This window comes from Galeopterus variegatus, unplaced genomic scaffold (assembly GCF_000696425.1).
Source record: "Galeopterus variegatus unplaced genomic scaffold, G_variegatus-3.0.2 Scaffold106, whole genome shotgun sequence".
Lineage (NCBI taxonomy): Eukaryota > Metazoa > Chordata > Mammalia > Dermoptera > Cynocephalidae > Galeopterus > Galeopterus variegatus.
In genome coordinates this window covers 1,304,030-1,324,999 of record NW_007726217.1, presented here as the reverse complement: position 1 = coordinate 1,324,999, position 20,970 = coordinate 1,304,030, and the positions used below count along the sequence as shown (strand labels likewise).

Genomic DNA, 20,970 nt, shown 5'->3' with positions numbered 1-20,970 from the left:
AAATGAATTTTCTGGTATGGAATAAACAACTGTCCTCCAGATGCTAGTCAACTGGTTTCTAGCCATTTGGTTCCCTTTTGGCTCCCCTCAAGTCTATAGCCTAAACAAAGGATAAACATGGCCCAACGGCCTCTCTAGAAACAGCAGTAGTCAAGGTGAGTGGGGTAAGTTTGAGACCAGAAACCTTAAGAGGCTTTCTAGCTAAGTGATCATGGGCTTTCTAGCTAAGTGATCATGAACAGAAAAATAACTAAAAATATAAAGCCTGGAGAACAAGAGACAGGGAACCAAAGATTCTGGGGTCTACAGACTAGACAGTCTATATCAGAGGCAACAAAACTGGTACTCTGATGAAACATAATCAGAATTGGTAGAGCAGGGCTGGCCCGGTGGCGCACTGGATAGTGCGCCGCTTGGGAGTGCGGCGGTGCTCCCGCCGAGGGTTCGGATCCCATGTGGAGACCGGTTCCCCCTCACTGGCCGAGCGTGGTGCAGGCGCAACACCGAGGGTTGCGATCCCGTTGCTGGTCCCTGGTACGGGCGCGACACCGAGGGTTGCGATCCCGTTACCGGTCAGTAAAAAAGACAAAAAGGAAAAAAAAAAATTGGTAGAGCAAGGGGCTTAGAGAAAGGGGGAGAGGGAAGGGTCTTACAAAGTTTCCTCGAGCTCTGCCGCCTCCTCTTTCACTTGGCCCCACAAAGTCTTTGGTCCCCAGTCTTGATTTGTCAAAGCCTGTGGTGCTCTCCTCTCTTTCCTCTGTCTCTTCAGTGTACTCTTCTGCTTTGTAGGAGTGAGATGACTGGGAGGAAGAGGATGATGATCTGGAACGGTCTCGAGCTCTCCGGTGCTTCCTATGGAAAGAGAAGAGCCAAGGAAATCAATAAGTCTCTAGAGGACAGCTTTTGGCTGGGGCCTCAAGGATAAGAAGCACAAGGCCATCAGGAGTGTGACTGTGATGGAGAAACTGAGGATGAATAACCTAAAAAAAAATCAGCTCTCCCTCAACCTACCCACCAAGATACTTGGGGGCTTTCTCCCAATTCTGTCAGTCACATTCACTGCCACATCTACATCTGAGCCTGTGACGAACCACTGACATACACAGAAGAGGAACAAACACAGTCCACGGCCTCCAGTAGCTCAATCTAAGAAACATGCGTGAACTAGAAAGGGAGAGGGAAACCAACACTGTATTGAGAACTATAATATATCTGGTACTGGGCCAGAGGCTTTATCTATTACCTTCTGTTAGTGTTGTACATTACTTTTATTTTTCATAGGAATACTACCTGTCTTAAGGGGTTGCTCTAAAGATTAAAGAATGTGTTTAAACACTTTTCATTGACAACACTCAGGCAGTTAATGGCAATATGATTATTCAGTATTACTCCATTTTATAGATAGGAGACTCAGGTGACAGAGCTGAGCAGAATCTGGATTCAAACCTAGCTCTGACTAATCACACCACTACTCCACACACTACCTCCCACTGAGCTCAAACAGGTTGCATTATTAAGCCTAGGACATGGTGAAACTCTTCCCAGAGCTGTTTCCCTTCCTTTCCCTTCATCTAGAGGAAATTACAGACTAGGGCAAATTAGCTTAATAAGATGAGTCACTGTCTATGTACTACAGGTGGGTGCCAGCCCTGCCATGTGATAGTGGAGGTTACCAAATGCCTCTAAGGAAAGGCCAGGCTCCCATCAGTAGAGGATACGACTTCTAGGAAGACTCCAGTCAAGTGTCAGTAACCTCAATCCTCCATTATGAAAAGTGCCTTGCTCCCCGCCTCCCTCCCACATCCACACCTGCTGGCTCTTTCTAGAATCTACTCACAAAAAGGGGAATTTTTTTTTTCCTTTTTGTCTTTTTTCGTGACTGGTAACGGGATTGCAACCCTCGGTGTCATGCCCGCACCGTGCTCAACCAGTGAGCGGATCGGTCTCTATATGGGATCCGAACCCTCGGGGGGAGCGCCGCCGTGCTCCCAAGCGCTGCACTCTACTGAGTGCGCCACCAGGCCGGCCCAAAAGGGGAAATTTAAGTTATTCACATACGACTGGTGGTGGGGAGGAGACTTTTGGCTGGTATGGTGATCCAAACCCTTGGCCTATTATGATAGGATTCTTATAACTCAGATGCGTAACTCTAACCACTAAAAATCAGCGCCAAAAAAAAAAGAGGTTTTCAAAATAAGACTCTCAAAAGGCTCCCAAATTTGAGTTCTACCACTGCCTCTTATTAGCTATGTGACCTGGATAAGTCATTCTTCAGTTATACAAGAAAGAGTTCTTGTAAACTGTAGTGATATATTAATGAGAACACTGATGTATCTAATCACAGAGTACCAGGGTTGCAAGAGACTTGTTCAAGGTCATACAGCAAGTGAGGGGTAGACCTGTGTTCTCAGAGGGAGAGGAATCAGAATTAGTTATCCAGACCCAATCCTGAAATGCTTGAGGAGATATGCTCCCTTTCCACCAGTGGCAGTACTGAGGACTACTGTACTACCAGTTCCATTCACTCCTGTGGATTATCAGGTCCTTCATCTATAGGCAGCCCTGAAAGCTGCTAGGGCTCCTCATGCATAAGTAACACAGCAAAACAGCAGACAAAGTGGAACAAAAGATCTCAGCTTTTTTTTTGGTCCTTTTTGAGACCGGCCGCACTGCGCTCAGCCAGTGAGTGCTGTGAGCGAACCGGTCATCCCTATATAGGATCCGAACCCGCAGCGGGAGCGCTGCTGCGCTCCCTGCGCCGCACTCTCCCGAGTGCGCCACGGGTTTGGCCCCAAAAGATCTGAGCTTTAATGCCAGCTGATAGTTGTGTGATCTCAGACAAATCATTCTGAGTATGACCTCATCTTTTGAATGGGCAAAATGGGTATCACAACAACTGGTCAATTTATCTCAAAGGGTTACAATCAGAAAATGGACATGAAAATGCTTGCCAGGTGAAGTTAAAAAACAGCAGAAGTGTTGCTGCTTCTGGGGCTTCAACTCTGCTAACTTTTAATTAGACATGATTGAAGTCATGGGATTTTCAAAAATGTAAATAGGAATGTCAGGACCTTGGCATGAATGTTGTCCTACAAAATTCAACAATGTCACCTTTGTTTAAGGAATCTTTGGAACACCTCTCTTGGAACTGTCTGTGAAACTAGTTTAAAAGGCATTTTGCAACACCGAGGGTTGCGATCCCGTTGCCGGTCCCTGTCTGGTACGGGTGCGACACTGAGGGTTGCAATCCATTGCCGGACACGAAAAAAGACAAAAAGGAAAAAAAAAAAAAAGGCATTTTGAGATCAACAATCTTGTCTTATCTAGTTCCACCTTGTTTCTTTGATCGAACAGTGTCATTACTTGACAACTCTAAGCCATTTCTAAAACATAGCCTCTCCATGAAGATTTTCAATGAGAAAAAACAACTCTAAAACAATTGCAAAAGGAATTTCCATTTGCAAATTTGACTCTCTACACCACCTCTGTAGTCAGATTAAAAATTAATTTCTTCCACGAAGCCTTCTTTGGACAAAGATCACACTACTCTGACACAGAAGTTCTGTTTTCAAACTATGGAACCTACTTGACGGTTACATGGTATAAAAGAATAAACTGCACAAGTTGCTATACTTCCTAACCCCGAAGTCCTCTGGCTTGAAAGATCTGGTATATAGCCCAAAGGGGGCAGACAAGAAACCATACTCAGGAGTCTGAATGAGGTCACAGACACGGGCTTACGTACTTCTGCTTCTTTGATCCTTTATGGGTTTTCTCTGTTTTCTCAGCTGACCTTTCCCTTGAGTGGCTTGAGTCTCGGGAATCCACTGATTCTCTTGATTTACCTCGTTTAAGATCTCTCTCTTTATGTTTTTTACGACGTTCAATATCAAGCCGGAGATCAACAGGATCATCTTTGTATTTTCCCTCAGCCTGTCAAAAAAGAAGTTAAAATGAAGGATTTTGGGATTCAGGACTGCCAACTCAACCACCCCACAAACTGTGGTTTCTACTCCAAAGGAGGGGTGCAGAGTAAGCACTGGGAATGTGATGCACCTCACCCAAGCTTGGGAGGGATGCAGGATATCCCACAGAAGTTACTGCATGAGGATCCCTCACGAAGCCCAAGCCAATTCTCTAAAACAATGAGGATGGGAGCCTTCTGAACATGCTACATATTGATCTCACTTTGTTTCCTCTGTGGCCCAGTAATGGCTCTGGCTAGTCTACAAGTTGAAAAAGCCAAAATCAGCTCTGGATGGTAGGTAGGTAGGCTGGCTCAGGCTCAGTACCCACTAAGAGTAGAAATGTTCACATTCCCCTACCTACACTGTAGCAGCCACTCACGGCTATCCTCATATTTGGAATTATGTGTGAGTACTGAGTCTAAAGAGATAATGCGGAAGTCAAGCAGCCTCCCAAAACGCTGAGCTATATGACAAATGTCTCTAGAAAGGGAATATAAAAAACTATAACGGAGAATTCATAAAGTGGCAATAGCAAGCTCAAGTTTATTTTTAAAAGAGAAAAAAGTAAAAAACAGGAAAAAATACCAACAAAACACTTTTTTGCTAACTTCCCACAAAGTTTTACATGCAGGGTATGCTGCAGATACAGTATGAAGCCAGCACACCAGTCCACACCATCAGAGCAATGGCTTTCAACAATCCTTGTGAAACACAGTGAGGACAAAAATACGAGGAATTTTCAAAGACACTATACACCAGGATTTGTCTCATGTAAGTACACCCTCCCTAAAGGAGGAAGTAAATGAGCAGTTCACTTACACAAACTACTAAACTTTTTGTTGAAATAAAGTATAATTTTAATTAAAAGCAGGAATGATAGGAAGTAGTTTTTTTTAATGTTATCACTTCATTTGTTTCTAAGAGTGAACAGGGCCTCTGCAACCTCCAAAGACAAAAAAAGAAAAGACAAATGCAGCCGCTGCTTCCTTGGGCAGTACGGACAGCACCTCTAATAAGCTGGCTTTTTGAGGCATGGAGGACGAGATCTCTTCTGATGTTTCAAAACCTTGGGTTTCACATGGTTAGTGGCAAGCTGACAGGTACTTGGAGAAAGAGAGAAGGGGGTGGGAGAGAAGAGAGATTGTGCAAGTGCCTCTCATCACATTCAATCAACAAGGCAAATTTGTTTGGAAAACTTGAAAATCAATATTTTTAGAAAAGGATTCGGTAGCATCAGAAATAGCCATCTCTAATTTTAAATTTCAACTGTATATGTGAACGAAGATCAATAAACACGAAGATTTTTCAAAAACCCAATCTAGTTTTTTCACGGCAAAAGATTGCATACAAGCTTTAACTTCAAATACGAGTTTACGTGCACATCACTGCAAATGTAGCTGGGCTATCAAAGTAATGTTTAGGTTTAAAGTAACAATAATTGACAGATGATAGATATGGTACAATGTTAGAAAAAAACTGGACCAGCTGTTTAAAACAGTCTACTAAGTTAAGATATGAATATTTCACTCTCCTCTGACATGCATGTCTTTTTGAAATCATGGTTGGAAATAGTGCATGTATACAGTTGATTTGATAATACTTACAAGCAGAAAAATATCACAAAAAGTTTCTTCTCTCATCATGGGCACTTGTTCCAAAACTCCTCTCTTTTTTTTCTCAAGCTCACCTCAATAGACTTTGGGGTCATTTACCATATTCTAACCACTTCACAAAGGTTGTTGATACATTTAATAAAAATTAACCCTTTGTAGTTCATTTTTAGAATTATGCCCATCCTTAAAAGAAAAACACAAACTTAAGTAGAGAGTAATTTAAACAAACACATTTCTGTCAAGTTCATGCCCAACGCACTCATTTTGTTGGAATTACTGATCAAAGCAACAGTTCACCTTGTAGCCAGGTTCCCGGGGACTTTTCATTTCATCATGAGCCAAACCATGTTTTCTGAATGTACTGGGGGAAATGTCTATCCTCCTAAAATTGGAAACACAAAAACTATATATGATATTCCATAATGTGAATACAGCAGTGGTAATATTCAAGTTTGTAAGATGTGTAACAGATTCACAAGCATTCCCTATTATGTTTTGTAACTTAATGTATGTATTACTTGTATTCTTTACTTATCTACTTATAGTCTCCCACAGGCAGGCATATATAAACACACCTACAAAATCCCAAGTTCCCTGTCAAACATTAACAGAAGTTAGAGTTTTCTTGTTCCCTCCCAGTATTGCTACAGGCTAGAATACAGATTCACCTATAATCTCACCTATAGCCATATCTATGCTCTGCTAACCTCAAAGAGCAGCTCTCATCTTGAGAATTAAAATATATGGGCCCATTACTGTCTATAAGATTAGGTCTAGGGCTGGCCAGTGGCTAACTTGAGAGAGTATGGTGCTCATAACACCAATGTCAAGGGTTCAAATCCCCACACCAGCCAGTTGCGAAAAAAAGGATTAGGTCTAGGTGAGAAACAAATGCCTGAAATGACGCATATCTCAACAGATCCTAAATCCAAGGCTGTTGTACAAACACAGTCCTGATACCTACTGCAACATGTTCAAGAGTTGACTGACTATTGAGGAATTAAAGGTAAGGCCAACTTTGTTTCCAGACAAAAATCCCTATTTGCTGAACAGACTCCCACAACCAAATGGGATATTCCTTAAATCTGCTGGGCTTTTAATCCCTTTGAGAAAATCCTACAAATCCACCCCTCCACTCCCCAGGCACATTCTTCCAAAAGAATCCATATACGAAATACATGGGTTTGCTTAAAGAAACTAGCATTTACTCTACCTACAGAAAGCTCACAGTAATCTCAGGTTATCATTTGCCAGCTCCCAAGAATATAGTTCATCTATAATAAGAAAGCTGTTTTCCTCAGGCCCAACGTGAGAGACTACAGTCCACAAAGTATGTCCCAGTCTGGCCAATTAGCTCACTTGGGAGAGTGTAGTGCTGGTAACAACAAGGTCACAGGTTCAGATTTCCATACCAGCCAGCTGCCAAAAAAACGAAACAAAAAAAACCACAAAGCATGTCCCTTTCACTCTCAAATACAAACTCTCACAGCTATACTGGAGTCTGGAGGATGTTACCAAATTTTGCATTAAAAGTGCATTAGCAGCAGAATTGAACAAGAGAGTTTAATATTTAATGAGAAGTCTTTGGTTACAACCTCTAGAGTAAGGCTGAGGTACTCACCTGTGTATCTCTGGGCTTTTCTTGTTTTTAGCTGCTTCCTGCTCAGTTCCTCTCTTTAGGTATTTAGTAAAACGTTCATGCAATGTCATTCCTGAGGACCCAAAGTGATGCTCTGTTGGGATTCAAAGAAACACATGTTATGCTACCAAAGGCAGACACAATGTTCAACTCTTCTGCATGAACCTGCAGCCATAGATGTGACAAAAGTAGTCAAATCCATACTATAAACATACTGAAAAGGGGAAGGAAAAATGACTGGTTGAGACACAATCCAATGTTGGGTATTGGATTTTCACTATACCTCCCTTATCTTAGGACATGGATACAAAGAAAGAAAAGCCTGGACTTTCCTTCCTTTTAAAGCACAGCATTAACTCCTGCTTAAGTTTAAATTTCATGGAACCTGTTTCTACATCACTTTTCTTGGTCATTCCCCAAACTACCCACCTCTATTTGCTCAGAGGATGGTAGAATAATTTGGGGAAAAAATTCATACCAAAATGTCTGCAAGAAAACACTAGAAAAGAAAGAGGTACTGGAAAATCTTTTAAAACCACACACACGTACACATATACACAAGATTTTTGGCATATTTTAATTACATACCTATAACATAATGCATTTAATAATACAGTCATTGGGCCGGCCCGGTGGCGCACTGGATAGTGCGCCGCTTGGGAAGCGCTGCGGCGCTCCCATCTGAGGGTTTGGAATGCAGACCGGTTCCCGCTCACTGGCTGAGCGAGGCGCGGGAGCGACACCGAGGGTTGCGGTCCCGTTGCCGGTCCCCGGTCCAGTGCGGGGGCAACACTGAGGGTTGCGATCCATTGCCGGACACGGAAAAAAAGACAAAAGACAAAAAAAAAAAAAAAAACCATTTTAAATCTTCATATTAAGGATTTTACCTATTCTTTTGATCACAGGTTACTACCATTTCAAAATTCTCAGCTCTGTAATTAAAAACATGGAAACGTCTCACTGGAAGGAATTTTCTTCAAGCCAGCCCCTAGCTTCAAATGCCCTTGAAATTAGATAAAGTGCACCAAGAGGCTCACTTATTCACCACTCATCCTTCTGCTTATAACAGAGGAAACTAAAAGTGTGGAAAGGGAGTGTGAAACAGGCTGTGGTCTGGACTCACCTTTAACATGGTGAACAATGGTCACTATATGCTGGGCAAACAATTCTGAGGGGCTACGCTGAGACTGAGCTGATTGTATGTGCTGGAAAATGGAACGAAATTCCTGTTCCTTTTTGTTGCTATGGACTAGATCCCGACAAAGCTTGCGTTCCTGAGCCAATAAGCCACTGGGTCTGAAAAAGAAATACAGGGAGGCCCATGTAACAATATATACAAAATGTCAGAACACTTAAACCATAATACAACACTTTTTTCCAGAGTTTTAAATCTGTCCAAAAGCTCCTTTTTCTCTTCCTACCAAAGTTCAAAGCAACCTCAACAAACCATAACTATGGAAAAATATATCTAAAATCTCTCGGGCCGGCCCGGTGGCGCACTGGAGAGTGCGCCACTTGGGAGTGCGGTGGCGCTCCGCCGAGGGTTCGGATCCCATGTGGAGACCGGTTCCCGCTCACTGGCTGAGCGCGGTGCGGGCGCAACACCGAGGGTTGTGATCCCATTGCCGGTCCCCGGTATGGGCGTGACACCAAGGGTTGCGCTCCCGCTGAGGGTTCGGATCCCATGTGGAGACCGGTTCCCGCTCACTGGCTGAGCGCGGTGCGGGCGCAACACCGAGGGTTGTGATCCCATTGCCGGTCCCCGGTACAGGCGTGAAACCGAGGGTTGCGATCCCGTTACCGGTCAGTAAAAAAGACAAAAAGGAAAAAAAAATAAAAATAAAAATAAAATAAAATCTCTTTCTTCACTTTCTTCACTGGGATGAAGTGTAAAAACCTCAGTGATTCAGTCTTAGGGGTCATTGCTGGTTTTAGGACATACAACAAATGGCAAGGTATTCTAAAAGATCAGCTAGGTTGGCCAGCCAAAGCTATTCAACATAATGGATGACATAATGGAAGCAACATAATGAAGCAGGAGTGGGATGTGGCTGGAATGCTGCTCAAGCAGACTTGAATTAGGTGGGTGGTTCACACCAACTAAAAAACAGCCTGGCCTTACCACTCTTTCCTAAAGTTGGAGTGTGTGAGGGAGGATCTACCTCTCTCAACTCTAAAACTTCTATGTTATTTGATGGTAGAGGCCTGTGATATATATAGACCTTGGTGAACCAGCTAAGAATGGAGAAGCAGGCCCTGGATGGTTTCACAGGCAAACATAGCTAGGAAGAAATACGAGTGGGAGTGGGGATGGGGGTGGTGATGAACAGAGAGCAAGAGAGAAGCACAGGGGACCCAGCAACCAAGAAAGCCAGTCACTAAAGACTGAGAAGACACTTTTACGACTCTAATGATACTGCCCGTAAAGCACATAATCAGTCGGGACATACGTTCTCCACTGAAGACAGGTGCACATGAGGGTATCAGCATTGAAATTTGTACAGCAGGGGGAAATACAGAATGTCCTCAGGGAGAGGGGTTAGGAGACACCACTTATGCCACTAAAGTCCTGAGGATCAAGAAGGAATATATCTCACCGTGCAAGGTCCTCATCAAAAGAGTCCATCCGGACATTGACCTGGGCCTCTCGAGTAATGGAAAAGGAAGACTTCCCTGAGGAAAAGTCTCCTTTGGCTCCCAGCTTGTCTCGGCTCTCAGAGGTCTTTCTTGGGGGAGGTGATGAACTTTTCTCCTGGACTGCTTTGTAAGCAGTTACTCTGAAATTCTTTTCCGGTACAAACCCTCTGTGCCCACTTTCGGTTCTCTTGGTCCCTCCCCGATCCTCCTTTTTGGATCTCTCTGAGAAAGATTCCTCCTCCAGCTCCTCTGTTTTTCTCTGCTTTTCCTTCCCTGGAGGTGCATACATCAGACCCTCCCATTTGCCTGACTTCTCCTCCTCTTGGTTTTTGTTTGCACCTGCTATGACTTTAGACATAAATTTGGGTTCATCATCAAACTCAGATTCCTTCCTTCCCTTAGCTTTGTCCTTATCTTGATCATCCATCTCCTCCTTGTGGAAGTCAGCCATCTTCTTTTCAAAGTCATCTCGGAGCTTATACCTTTTGGGAGATTGGCTGCCCCGAAAAGGCTTCTCAGTATCAGATTTGGGAGCAAATGGATCAGATTTCATTTTTCCATCACCCAAGCCTGTGTCAGAGAAGCTCCCTTTCTCTTTCATTTTTTCTTTATCAGTATTTGTTTGTTTCTGCTCCTTATCTTTTCCATTCTCTGTCTTCTGCTCTTCTAGATACCTAGTTATAAAAACACAAGGGAGATACACAAGAGGCTTCTTAAGCAACCTGCTCTAAAATAGCACCATATAATCTTTGGTTTTTGATTCTCTGAACAAATTCGTCTTCTGGATTCCAGTATTACCAAAGGACTTTCTACTTGGTTATTTTCTAATTTTTGAAAAACTACCATTCACAGATCTATGGACTTGGTGTTTAAGAGAAAAATAGTCCATGGAGCTGTGTCTGCTGTGTCTTACAAAAGCAACCAAAAAGAATGGCAAACATTATTCTTATGATACCAAACAACAAAAACAAAAACCTACTTACCTGTAATGTAATCTAGGGAAGAAAAAAAAACTAAGGTCTTACCCAACCTTCAATCAGTCACTTACAATCTGCTTTCAGCAAAGTTAACATAGTACGTTCAACCTTGGACTGTTTTGCTTTTATACAACTCACACTTGGAAATACAAGTCTCAAAAGAGACTTCAAATTTGCTTCAAGTCACCTAGAAGATCTAAATATGGAATATACTGTGAACACAAACAAAATACTTGTTAATGGGGGAGAGGATGGTAGCAGCAAAAATCATTACTCTTTTTATAAAAAAGCAGAGCTCACGCTCAGTCTTCTAACAAGATTTACTGTCCTGGCAAGGAACAAATTTATACTTTAAAGTAGACTTACTAAAGGGAGGAGTAGTACAGACTCTGAACATCTCACCTGTACCATTAATGGAGAGAGCTTAATCAAATCAGAGTTGCATTAATATGGCAAAGAAAAATCATGTGATAGTAGGGTATCAAAGAAAACTATAATAAGAAGAAAGAAAAAAAAAAAACAAAAAGGGAAACCATTTGCCAGGTTAAGAGCCTCTTGACCACAATCTGGTCCCAATGCAACTTCCCTGTAAGCTCTCTGCCATCCCAATCGGTCCAACCACACAAATAAAGATTCGCATTCCAACTCACCATGTCCCCCAGAGTAGAAAGATGGAAGCACTGCCATGTCCTCTCCTAACACACAGCCTGGTTGGCTTCTACTGGGACATGCACCCACCTTGTGGTTATAAAACAAGGCCTTCCTGGACTAAGCCTTGGACTTTCCCATCCTGCCCAGTCTCCTCAACTGGAGGGTATGAGGGTGCAGCTCTTCACCGTGATGGGCTGATGCAGATCGGACACAGTGGATGGTGGGTCCTAGAGAGTCTAACAGCTCCAATAGCCATTCATTTTGGCAAAGACCATATTTTTTTGACAGCTGACCCACAAATCTCTACTGTTCTTTGGCTTACATTGGTAGAATCCAAGGCAAATTTTAAATGTGAAAACATCATTGCAGAGTAGTCTAAAGAAACTTTTATGCTGCAATACAAATTCAGGAAGGTAGGAAAGCTAGAGTTAAGCTAAAGGTTTCCTTGGGTGATACTTTTAATGTTTGCTAATGAAAAATTAGGAAATGGGGATTACATTATTACCTCAGATCACATTACAATTAAATTGCCAGATGATGAGATAAAAACACAACCAGGCAGGGGAAACAAAATACTTGCCTCTTTGTATAGGCTGCTCCTCCTGAAGCAGCACTCTCCTCCTTCTGAGATGAGCCATATGTTGAGCCAGTGGCCGGTGGACTCTTACCCACAGGGCTCTTTTTGGACGGACTCAAGGACCCAGAACCATGGTCGAACTGACCTTGGTGTGTCCCAGACTGATACCCAGCACCACTCGGCAGAGATGAGCCCATCTGGGATGTGTTGGAAAGCGGAGGACTAGGTTTTGGCACAGGGCTAGGACGAGGTGACCGCCGCCTCACCACCACAGACTGCAGGGGGCTTTTTAGAGCTGGGCTCCGTTCCCGGGGACTGAGCTCAGAAACTGCCGAGGCCCGTGATGCAGAACCAGTGCTGTAGGTGTTGGCATCTGGCCACGGCTTTGAGCTCTCAGATGCTTTTGTATCTTGAGAGGTGCCTCCAGAGAATGTCTGCTCCTTGGCCTCATCTCCCTGGTTATCCCCAGCAGCCTGAGATGGCCGGCTATCCTTGGAAGAGGACTTTTTCTCCTTTGCAGATTTGCGCTTAGAAGATTCAACTCGGCTGTGGTTGGAGGAAGAACGAGAGGATGAGGAGCGCCTTGACCTGTCAGAAGAAGACTTATCGGAGTTTCTAGAATGGCTCCTGGACCTTGGTGAAGGGGACCTTCTCTTTGGGGACCGGGATCTGGAACGGCCCCGACGAGGACTGTATGCTTGCCGATAATTCTGCCAATTTGAGCGGTAGTTTCCATAGCCACCTCGGTTATACTGGCCCCATGGATAAAAGCCTCTGTTGCGCCCACGGAAATAATAGGGCCTTCTATAGCCTCTGTTGTGACCTCGGAAATCCCGATTCTGATACACTCTTGGGTGATTTCTTTCTCTGTTATGAGCTGGAGAATATGATCTGGAACGAGACCTGGAACTGGAAAGGAGGGGAAGGGAGCAATGTATGATTTTTGACATAAGCATTTTTTTTGAAAAAAACCTGCCAACAAAGGTAACATTTTGAAATCCCTGTTCTTATGTGTCATTCATTTTCAGTTTTGCTTTCAAAGTAAAGGTACAAACTTAAATATTTAATCACACTACTTATGACCCATATTCAGTAAAAAATCATAGATAAGAATCATTTTACAGCCTTGTAAGGCCAACATCAAGGGTTCAGATCCCCTTACCGACCAGCTGCCAAAAAATAAATAATGAAAAAATAAAATATAGTGTATAGGACTGGTTAGCTCATTTGGTTAGAGCGTGGTGTTGATAACACCAAGGTCCAGAGTTCGATCCCTGTTACTAGTGCAGTCACCAAAAATTTTTTAAAAGAATCATTTTACCAAATGATGAGACAAAGATCGTTTCATTAATAATGCAGCACATTTAAAATGGAGATAGGCTGGCCACTTAGCTCAGCTGTTATGGTGTTATAACACCAAGGTCAAGGGTTCAGATCCCCTTACAGCCAGCTACCAAAAAATGTAAAATAAAATAAAATAATAAAATGTTAAAAAATAAAAGGAGATATGTTTCTACAGAGACAAAGAAAAAAGTATTCTTTTTTTTTTGACAGCTGCCCAGTACAAGGATCTGAACCCTTTACCTTAGTGTTATAACACCATGCTCTAACCAACTGTGCTAACCAGCCAGCCCTTAAAGTTTTCATAATGTAGTAAACTAAACAAAGGCCATTTTAAAATAGAATAATAACTGCTTAGAGTTTCACAGGCATGGGGGATTTTACAGGTCTCCAGGACACAGGAAGTGAGTTAGAACTGCAAGCTGTGGTACCTAGACAGGTAATTACTCAGGTCCTCTGGCCCCTAGACTGTTACGACACTCCACTCCCCATCCTAGTAATCTCTCTCTCTCTCTGTGCAGGGTGAATTTCTTAGATCCCATTAAGACCTAGGATTATAAAAGTACAGTTACAGCAGGTCAACATCAAAGAACACGCAGAGAATGGGACTTGGAGAATGCACTGTTCAAAGCTTAAAAGAATTTACTAAAATCAGATCAGAAAGCACCCAAGTACTGTTTTTTACTGGTGACCTGGAAATGGTTGGTCTGTATGTATATCTAATCATTTTTGATGGCTGGCCGGTATAGGTATCAAACCACGGACTTTGGTGTTATCAGCACCACACACTAACCAACTGATGGGTCTCACTATTTAGATCAAATTCCTGTGGCTGAGCTTTACCTAGATGCCACAGGAGGGCGCAATCTGAAAATAATGCACCCAAGTACACACAAGGTTAGCAATCTACAAAATAGCTCCCACGCCAGTCTGCACATCTTTCAAGTAAACTTGAAGATGAGTGCTGTGTTCTTCATTTAAAACCAGAACTCTAATGAAGTAAAGGTACATTTCCATAACTAACTTTGTAAAACCTATATTCATGAACACCAGGCTTGTCAATGACAGGGAGCTTTGTTTTCATCAAAAAGCCAAAAACAATGTTTGTTGGTATAAAAATCCACTGAGGTTCTTGGATACCACTTGTCCTGTCTACTATTATTATACAGACTATTAACATTAACCACTGCCCTAAACAGTTAGCTTCAAATACCTAAAATTTACTAGAAAACTCTTTCCCCAAAATGTTTTCTTTACATATAGAATAAAAACTCTTTAGTTAATCAGTAGGCCTTCTCACATGAGGCCTAACTGGGAAAGGATGCATTTGGTTGTTTTTTAAAATAACACCCATTTAGCAAATGTGCCAGGTTTTTCCAGGATTTTTTAACTAAACAGAACAGTTTTTCTTAAGAAACATACATTTAATTTAATCTAAGGAAGATAAAGTGGGACCGATTTCCCACTATTTATTAACCACTGTGCTCAGATTCTTTACCCCATAAACAACAGCAACTGGCAAAGACGCATCTTACTGTGGGTTGTTAATGGTTGCTATTTAAATACAATAGAAAAAAACATAACTTACCTTCCACACTTTTCATTCGAAAACAGTAACAATACAAGAAAAGAAGGGAGAGGCAGATGCAGGCTATGAAACTGAATATGACCCGATTAAATGGCTATGCTTGAGGAAGGTAATCCACCACCAGCACTAAGGAGGGTTTAATTCATGTTCCCATCCTCAGAGGCTACTGCTGCTTCTGTTACCAATTACTAGTGAGGGCCCTGTGGCATACTGCATCCAAAACCCGCAGTCATTGTACAGATGCAGGAACATGAGTCTCTGCAGATTGCAAATGAAGTTATTTAAGAGAAGTCACTTAAAAGGATACAGTCTGTGAAATAAAAGGAAATAATCAATTTTCTCCAATTCTGTAGAATTCAGCAGTTAGTTAATATAAAGGCATAGTTTCTCAAACTCTCTGGACAGATACTTTCCTTATAGGAGAGGGAAAACAAAAGAAAAAACCATGAAACAGATAAGCCAGAAATAAAAATTGAACATCCAGTGGCAAACTGATCTGTTTCTAAAAAACAGAGAAGCCAGACTAGAATTAAGTATAAAAGCATGCTTTCCAGTGGAGAAATTCCTCCAGAATAATAATCTTGTAGGTAAAAGACAGCAGCACATGAAGTGGCTCTAAACCTACCCCACTACATATCTTAGCCTGCCTAAGATATTTTTTCCCTCATTTGCCAAGTCAGTGACCATCGCCAAATGGTTTGTAGAACAAGGAGAAAAGATCTGCCCAAATTCCAGTTGTCACAAATACTTCAGAGTTGGTTAACATTTTCCATTTTGGTTTATGCCAATTCAATTTTGTCTCTCACTTTTGGTTGTATAGCCTCTTGGTTTTAAACCAGTTATTTAGTTTCCATTTACTAGATTAAATTTTAAAACTGTATCTTTCAGAACCAAATGCAATAAAACTGAAATTTAAGGGTGCAAGGAAGGAGTTACTAAGAGTCTCTGCTCAGTCCTGTGGCCTTGATAGCAATTTCCTGAGGTAGATTAAAATATATTTAGTTTGATTTGCCCCTTCAATAGTTATGCATACCTATTTATGTTCAATCTTTGGTCTGAAATTAATTTTCAGATTGGCTTCTCAGAGATTCCATTTAAGAATTAACTTTTGTTCTTGTGAGGGAAAAAAAAAAAAACCTCACCAACCATTTGTTTAATAGACTCTTTAGAAGTACTCTAGGGCTATGGAAACCATTAAGAGTAAAGTTTAATAACCTACTTTTCCTGAGGTTTATGTTAAATCTTACAATCAATTCATCTAAACAAAAGGATTGTAGGGCCGGCCCCGTGGTGCACTCGGGAGAGTGCAACGCTGGGAGTGCAGCGCCGCTCCCGCTGCGGGTTCGGATCCTACATAGGAATGGCCGGTGCGCTCACTGGCTGAGCACCGGTCACGAAAAAGACAAACAAAACAAAACAAAACAAAACAAAACAAAACAAAAAAAAAAAGAAAGAAAAAGAAAAGGATTGTAGATACTCATCTAAAATAAATAGCAGGGGATGCAAGTACCAAAACTGACATTATCTCCTTATAATTCTGACAAAAAGAATGAAATTGTACAAAGATCGCCTTTTACTGTTTAAATACGTCAATATTTCCCAAACTAACATAGAGAAACTTATCTCTTTTTTTTTTTTTTGTCCTTTTTGAGACCGGCCGCACCACGCTCAGCCAGTGAGTGCTCTAAGCGCACCGGTCATCCCTATATACGATCTGAACCCGCAGCGGGAGCGCTGCTGCACTCCAAGCGCCGCACTCTCCCGAGTACGCCACAGGCTCAGCCCTAGAGAAACTTATTTCTACTGAAAAGTTCTTATTTACTCACAAAAGAAAATTAAGACACTTTTCTTTTTCCTTTTTGTCTTTTTTACTGGCCGGTAACGGGATCGCAACCCTCAGTGTCGCGCCCGTACCGGGGACCAGCAATGGGATCGCAACCCTCAGTGTTGCGCCCGCGCCACGCTCAGCCAGTGAGTGGGAACTGGTCACCACATGGGATCCGAACCCTCGGCGGGAGCGCCACCGCACTCCCAAGCGGCACACTCTCCAGTGTGCCACCGGGCTGGCCCAAGACACTTTTAAAGAATGAAAAACCCAACGAATAACACATCAAAAGAGGAAAGATGCTAGAGATTTGGCATCCTATCCCAAGACAAAACTGAAATATGGTTCCAATTAAGGTGTGAAAACTGACTAAATTTTTAAAATATTGGCAATAAATTCAAAAAAATTATTTTCATATTTAGTAAAATAAAGACGTCTACAACAGTGGTTTTTAGATGTGTTTTACTAAATAGATGCAGCTTGTTAGTAATTGGTACATTAGCTGTATACGAATGACTCCTGATAAATTTTTTTAAAGTTTATTTTAGTGTTATGGCTTCTCTTCCTCAAAAGGCTGTTCATATTATTAATCATCTTAACCATCCTTTCTTTGCTGATGATGCAAATAAATTTTGGTCCAAGTCTTCAAAAATACTTCAGTGAAAAATAATCAGGTATAGAGATTTGAAGCAAGCAAATAAAAATAAAATGTTCTTTCTTCCAAAGTAGATGGGAAATAATATGTGCTGGCAGAGGAGAAAAGGAATTCGGCAAACAGCACGGCAATCAAAGCTGATTTGAATCTGTAGTTTTATAGAGACCTGGAATATTTTACAGCCCAATCCTGTACCTAAAGCCAACCCCTCACTCTATTTGACATTCACAACAAAAAGTGTAACTAAAGATCTTCAAAACCACATTGACTGATGCAATGATTATCTCAACACACAAAACCATATCCCCTTACCTCAACCTACGCTTCCTTGAACGAGAGACAGAGCGGCTCCGGGACCGGGACTTCGAAAATGAACGTGAACGAGATCTTGATGCAGATCTTGAGCGAGAAGAGCGAGATCCAGACTTGGATTTGTTTGTTTTTGACATCTCTGAAGAGAGGGTGGCTTTTCAATTATACCTAATGTAAGAAAACACATTCAAACAAATGACTGAGTCCTTTTGCAAATTTGAACTTCTCCAGACATTTAGAAACATTTTTTAAAAACAGATGAAATGACTGATTTAAAAAAAAACACTTTCTGCCCTTTCGTTAAAAGGAATTTCTTAGTACAAATCCCAAATAGACCAAGCCACAGCAGGAAATGGAAAACTGACATGTAACCCTAACCGGATAACACTATGAAAGACTGACAAGGATAAGGGAAGCTATCAATAATTTGGTGCACAGTCGTTTCTCAATAATATGACATGTTTTGAGAACTAAGTAAGCTGTTCGTAAAAGTGCTGAGAGAACCAATTCAAGACAAAGCATTAGGTATTCTAATAAACAATAGCACAGGGTACTTCCCTGAAGCAATGGAACATAAAGAACTGGCTTTATCTTAATTTCCTGGGTCATTAGGATGTATTAACACCATGAAGCTTTCACTAACAATTCTTACTCCAAAGTCTCATGACAGAAAAGCCAAATGTTAATTCAAGGAAGCAGAAGCACTACAAAGGAACACCATTTAATCTGTGTAATTTGAGGCATAGGACCTAAACAGAATCTAAGTGTAGAGAATTTCAGGACAAATCGCCATCTAAAAGGAAACTAATGGTCAAAATAATGTATAAGAACAATCACCTCTGGAAATCCTTCCAAGAAATACACCTCCAAAAAGAAATGCAAAAAATCTCAGAAGACAAAATCATTTTAGGTAAGTCCCTAACTTAAGATGCAAATACAGTAAGACATGCTGAAATACTGAAATGTAAAACACCCATAGCTTAAGTTTATAAATGTGCAAGTGTTGCTAATTAACAAATAATGAGAGGGGGAAACTAGAGCATAAGAATTTGCACCACCTTAAATTTCAGAGAAAGTGAAGGCTATGATTTAACAACCCATGACAATTATCTAAAGAAAAGTATCCAACTAGAAGTAGGGGGACCACAGAGTTAAAACTTAAAAGTAACATATGATCCAAAAACTTATTTTTGCCTTACTTCTACCTTAGACAGGCTTGGGGGTGACATTTGTATGTAGCTATGTAAAGCTTACAGGATATTTATGTTGACAATGGGGAAAAAACTTTAAGTTGGGACTTAAGCAATGTATCCTGAAAGGCCAGGATCCACCACTTCTTCAAGTAGGACAATTCAGCTGCCCTGACTTGATGGAATTACTACTTAAGAACATCTAGCTCTTTTTGCTCTACGTCTACAGTATGTTCATCAAACACTCTTCTAACTTATAGTTTGGTCACTGGATTAACCTGCCTACCAGTAAAGACTGCTCTGGACAAATACTGGCTTTCCTGCAAGATATGTATCCATTGGAAGATGACTCCCTGGCACTTTGATTTATCAGTAACAACTGCTAACATTTACTAAGATGTGCCAGACAAGGGGCTATGAACCTTCGTATTACCTCATTTTATATACACAAACCCCATTAAGTAATACATTCTGTACCTATTTTATAGAAGATGAAATAAAAACTTATAGAATTAGGTAACCTGCCCCCAAGAGTCCACGGCTAGGTAAGTCCAGAATTCAAACACAGATCCGGCATCATGCTTGTGACTCACCAGTACCTTATGGGCTACTCCCATGTTATATACTCCACCCATTACATAGTTTCTTGTGAATGTGATCCGTTTAAAAAAAAAACAAAAACCCTGAAATGTGATTATTTGTGAAAGAATTTTGTTCTTAAACCAGCAAAGCTGAGATGATTAAGTGGGCAACAGCTCTCTTCCTTCACCCCATCTCCAACTCATACATAAAAAAAAAAAAAAAGGAAAGAACAGGCTCAACGTGAAATCTGTCCCTCAGAGCCTCCAGTGTCCCTTGTGAAAAACAACAGGCATGCTTTTGCTGCAGATGATTTCAGAGAGCCCTAAATAGGAAAGGTACAGCCAGTTGTAGAGAACAAAGAGCTTCATGTAATGAGACTAACCACAAGAAACAGGAACTCAGAGGCCAAGGACAACAAATTGGTCCTTGCTGGAAATGCATCCCAGCCTCTTCTGGTCGGTGAGGGGAGGGGGGAAGTTCTTTGTTTTAGAGCTTGCCTTACACCAGGCTTTACAGCACAGCACTATTGTCAAAATTAATCAGAACAGGGTAGAAAATTACATCAGTGGAAAAGTAAGTAAAACAGGCAATAATGCCGGTTTCCATCAGTTCTAGAAACTGAAAGCAAAATGGAAACATGCTATTTTTCTGCAAATGGCAATGGCCCTCTAAACTGGGGTGACCAGGCCGGCCCATGGCTCAGTGGGGAGAGTGTGGTGCTGATAACACCAAGGCCACGGGTTCGGATCCCATAAAGGGATGGCCAGTTGGCTCACTTGGGAAAGAAGAGTGTGGTGCTGACAGCATCAAGTCAAGGGTTAGGATCCCCTTACGGGTCATCTTTTAAAATTAATTAATTAATTAGATAGACAGATAGATAGACACATAGGGGTGGCCAATTTCCAGAATCTGTATTTGCAGAGGACAACTTTACCTCTAAAGGCTGGGATCACCTGCTTATTTCAGTTAGCTAACTCACCAAAAAATAATGGTTCTGTAAATGTCAAGACACAGGAAAAATGACTTCATAAATGTTGGAATCCTACCACATTTATTTACTTTCAAAATTAGAAGTAATGGTATGAGGAGATCCTGAGTGAAATTAATTTGTTGTAATTAAAATGAGTGGCTATCTGCCTTCCACCAACTTCTTTTGTCATGTCATTTGAGTCATATTTCTTTTTTAAAAACAGCTTTATTGAAATATAGTTCACATGTCATACAATTCACCCTTTAAAAAAGCACACAATTCGGGCCGGCCCGGTGGCGCACTGCTATAGTGCGCCGCTTGGGAAGCGCGGCGGCGCTCCCACCGAGGGTTCGGATCCCACATACAGACCGGTTCCCGCTCACTGGCTGAGCGAGGCGCGGGAGCAACACCGAGGGCTGCGATCCCGTTTGCTGGTCCCGGTCCG

General features: G+C 41.7%; 1 protein-coding gene across 2 annotated transcripts in view; it reads right to left on the bottom strand.

Annotated features, from left to right (window-relative positions):
* The window catches only part of THRAP3 (thyroid hormone receptor associated protein 3), a 71,260-nt gene that overhangs the window by 3,686 nt on the left and 46,604 nt on the right, over window positions 1-20,970 (bottom strand). For both annotated transcript variants that reach the window (XM_008585565.1, XM_008585573.1), the window contains 8 exons: window positions 17,784-17,951; window positions 12,066-12,971; window positions 9,818-10,531; window positions 8,344-8,516; window positions 7,203-7,314; window positions 5,879-5,963; window positions 3,746-3,933; window positions 654-852 (listed from right to left, as the gene is read on the bottom strand). In XM_008585565.1, coding sequence (XP_008583787.1) covers window positions 654-852; window positions 3,746-3,933; window positions 5,879-5,963; window positions 7,203-7,314; window positions 8,344-8,516; window positions 9,818-10,531; window positions 12,066-12,971; window positions 17,784-17,920 — 2,514 coding nt within the window. In that variant the 5' untranslated portion in view covers window positions 17,921-17,951. The remainder of the gene's footprint in view (window positions 1-653; window positions 853-3,745; window positions 3,934-5,878; window positions 5,964-7,202; window positions 7,315-8,343; window positions 8,517-9,817; window positions 10,532-12,065; window positions 12,972-17,783; window positions 17,952-20,970) is intronic.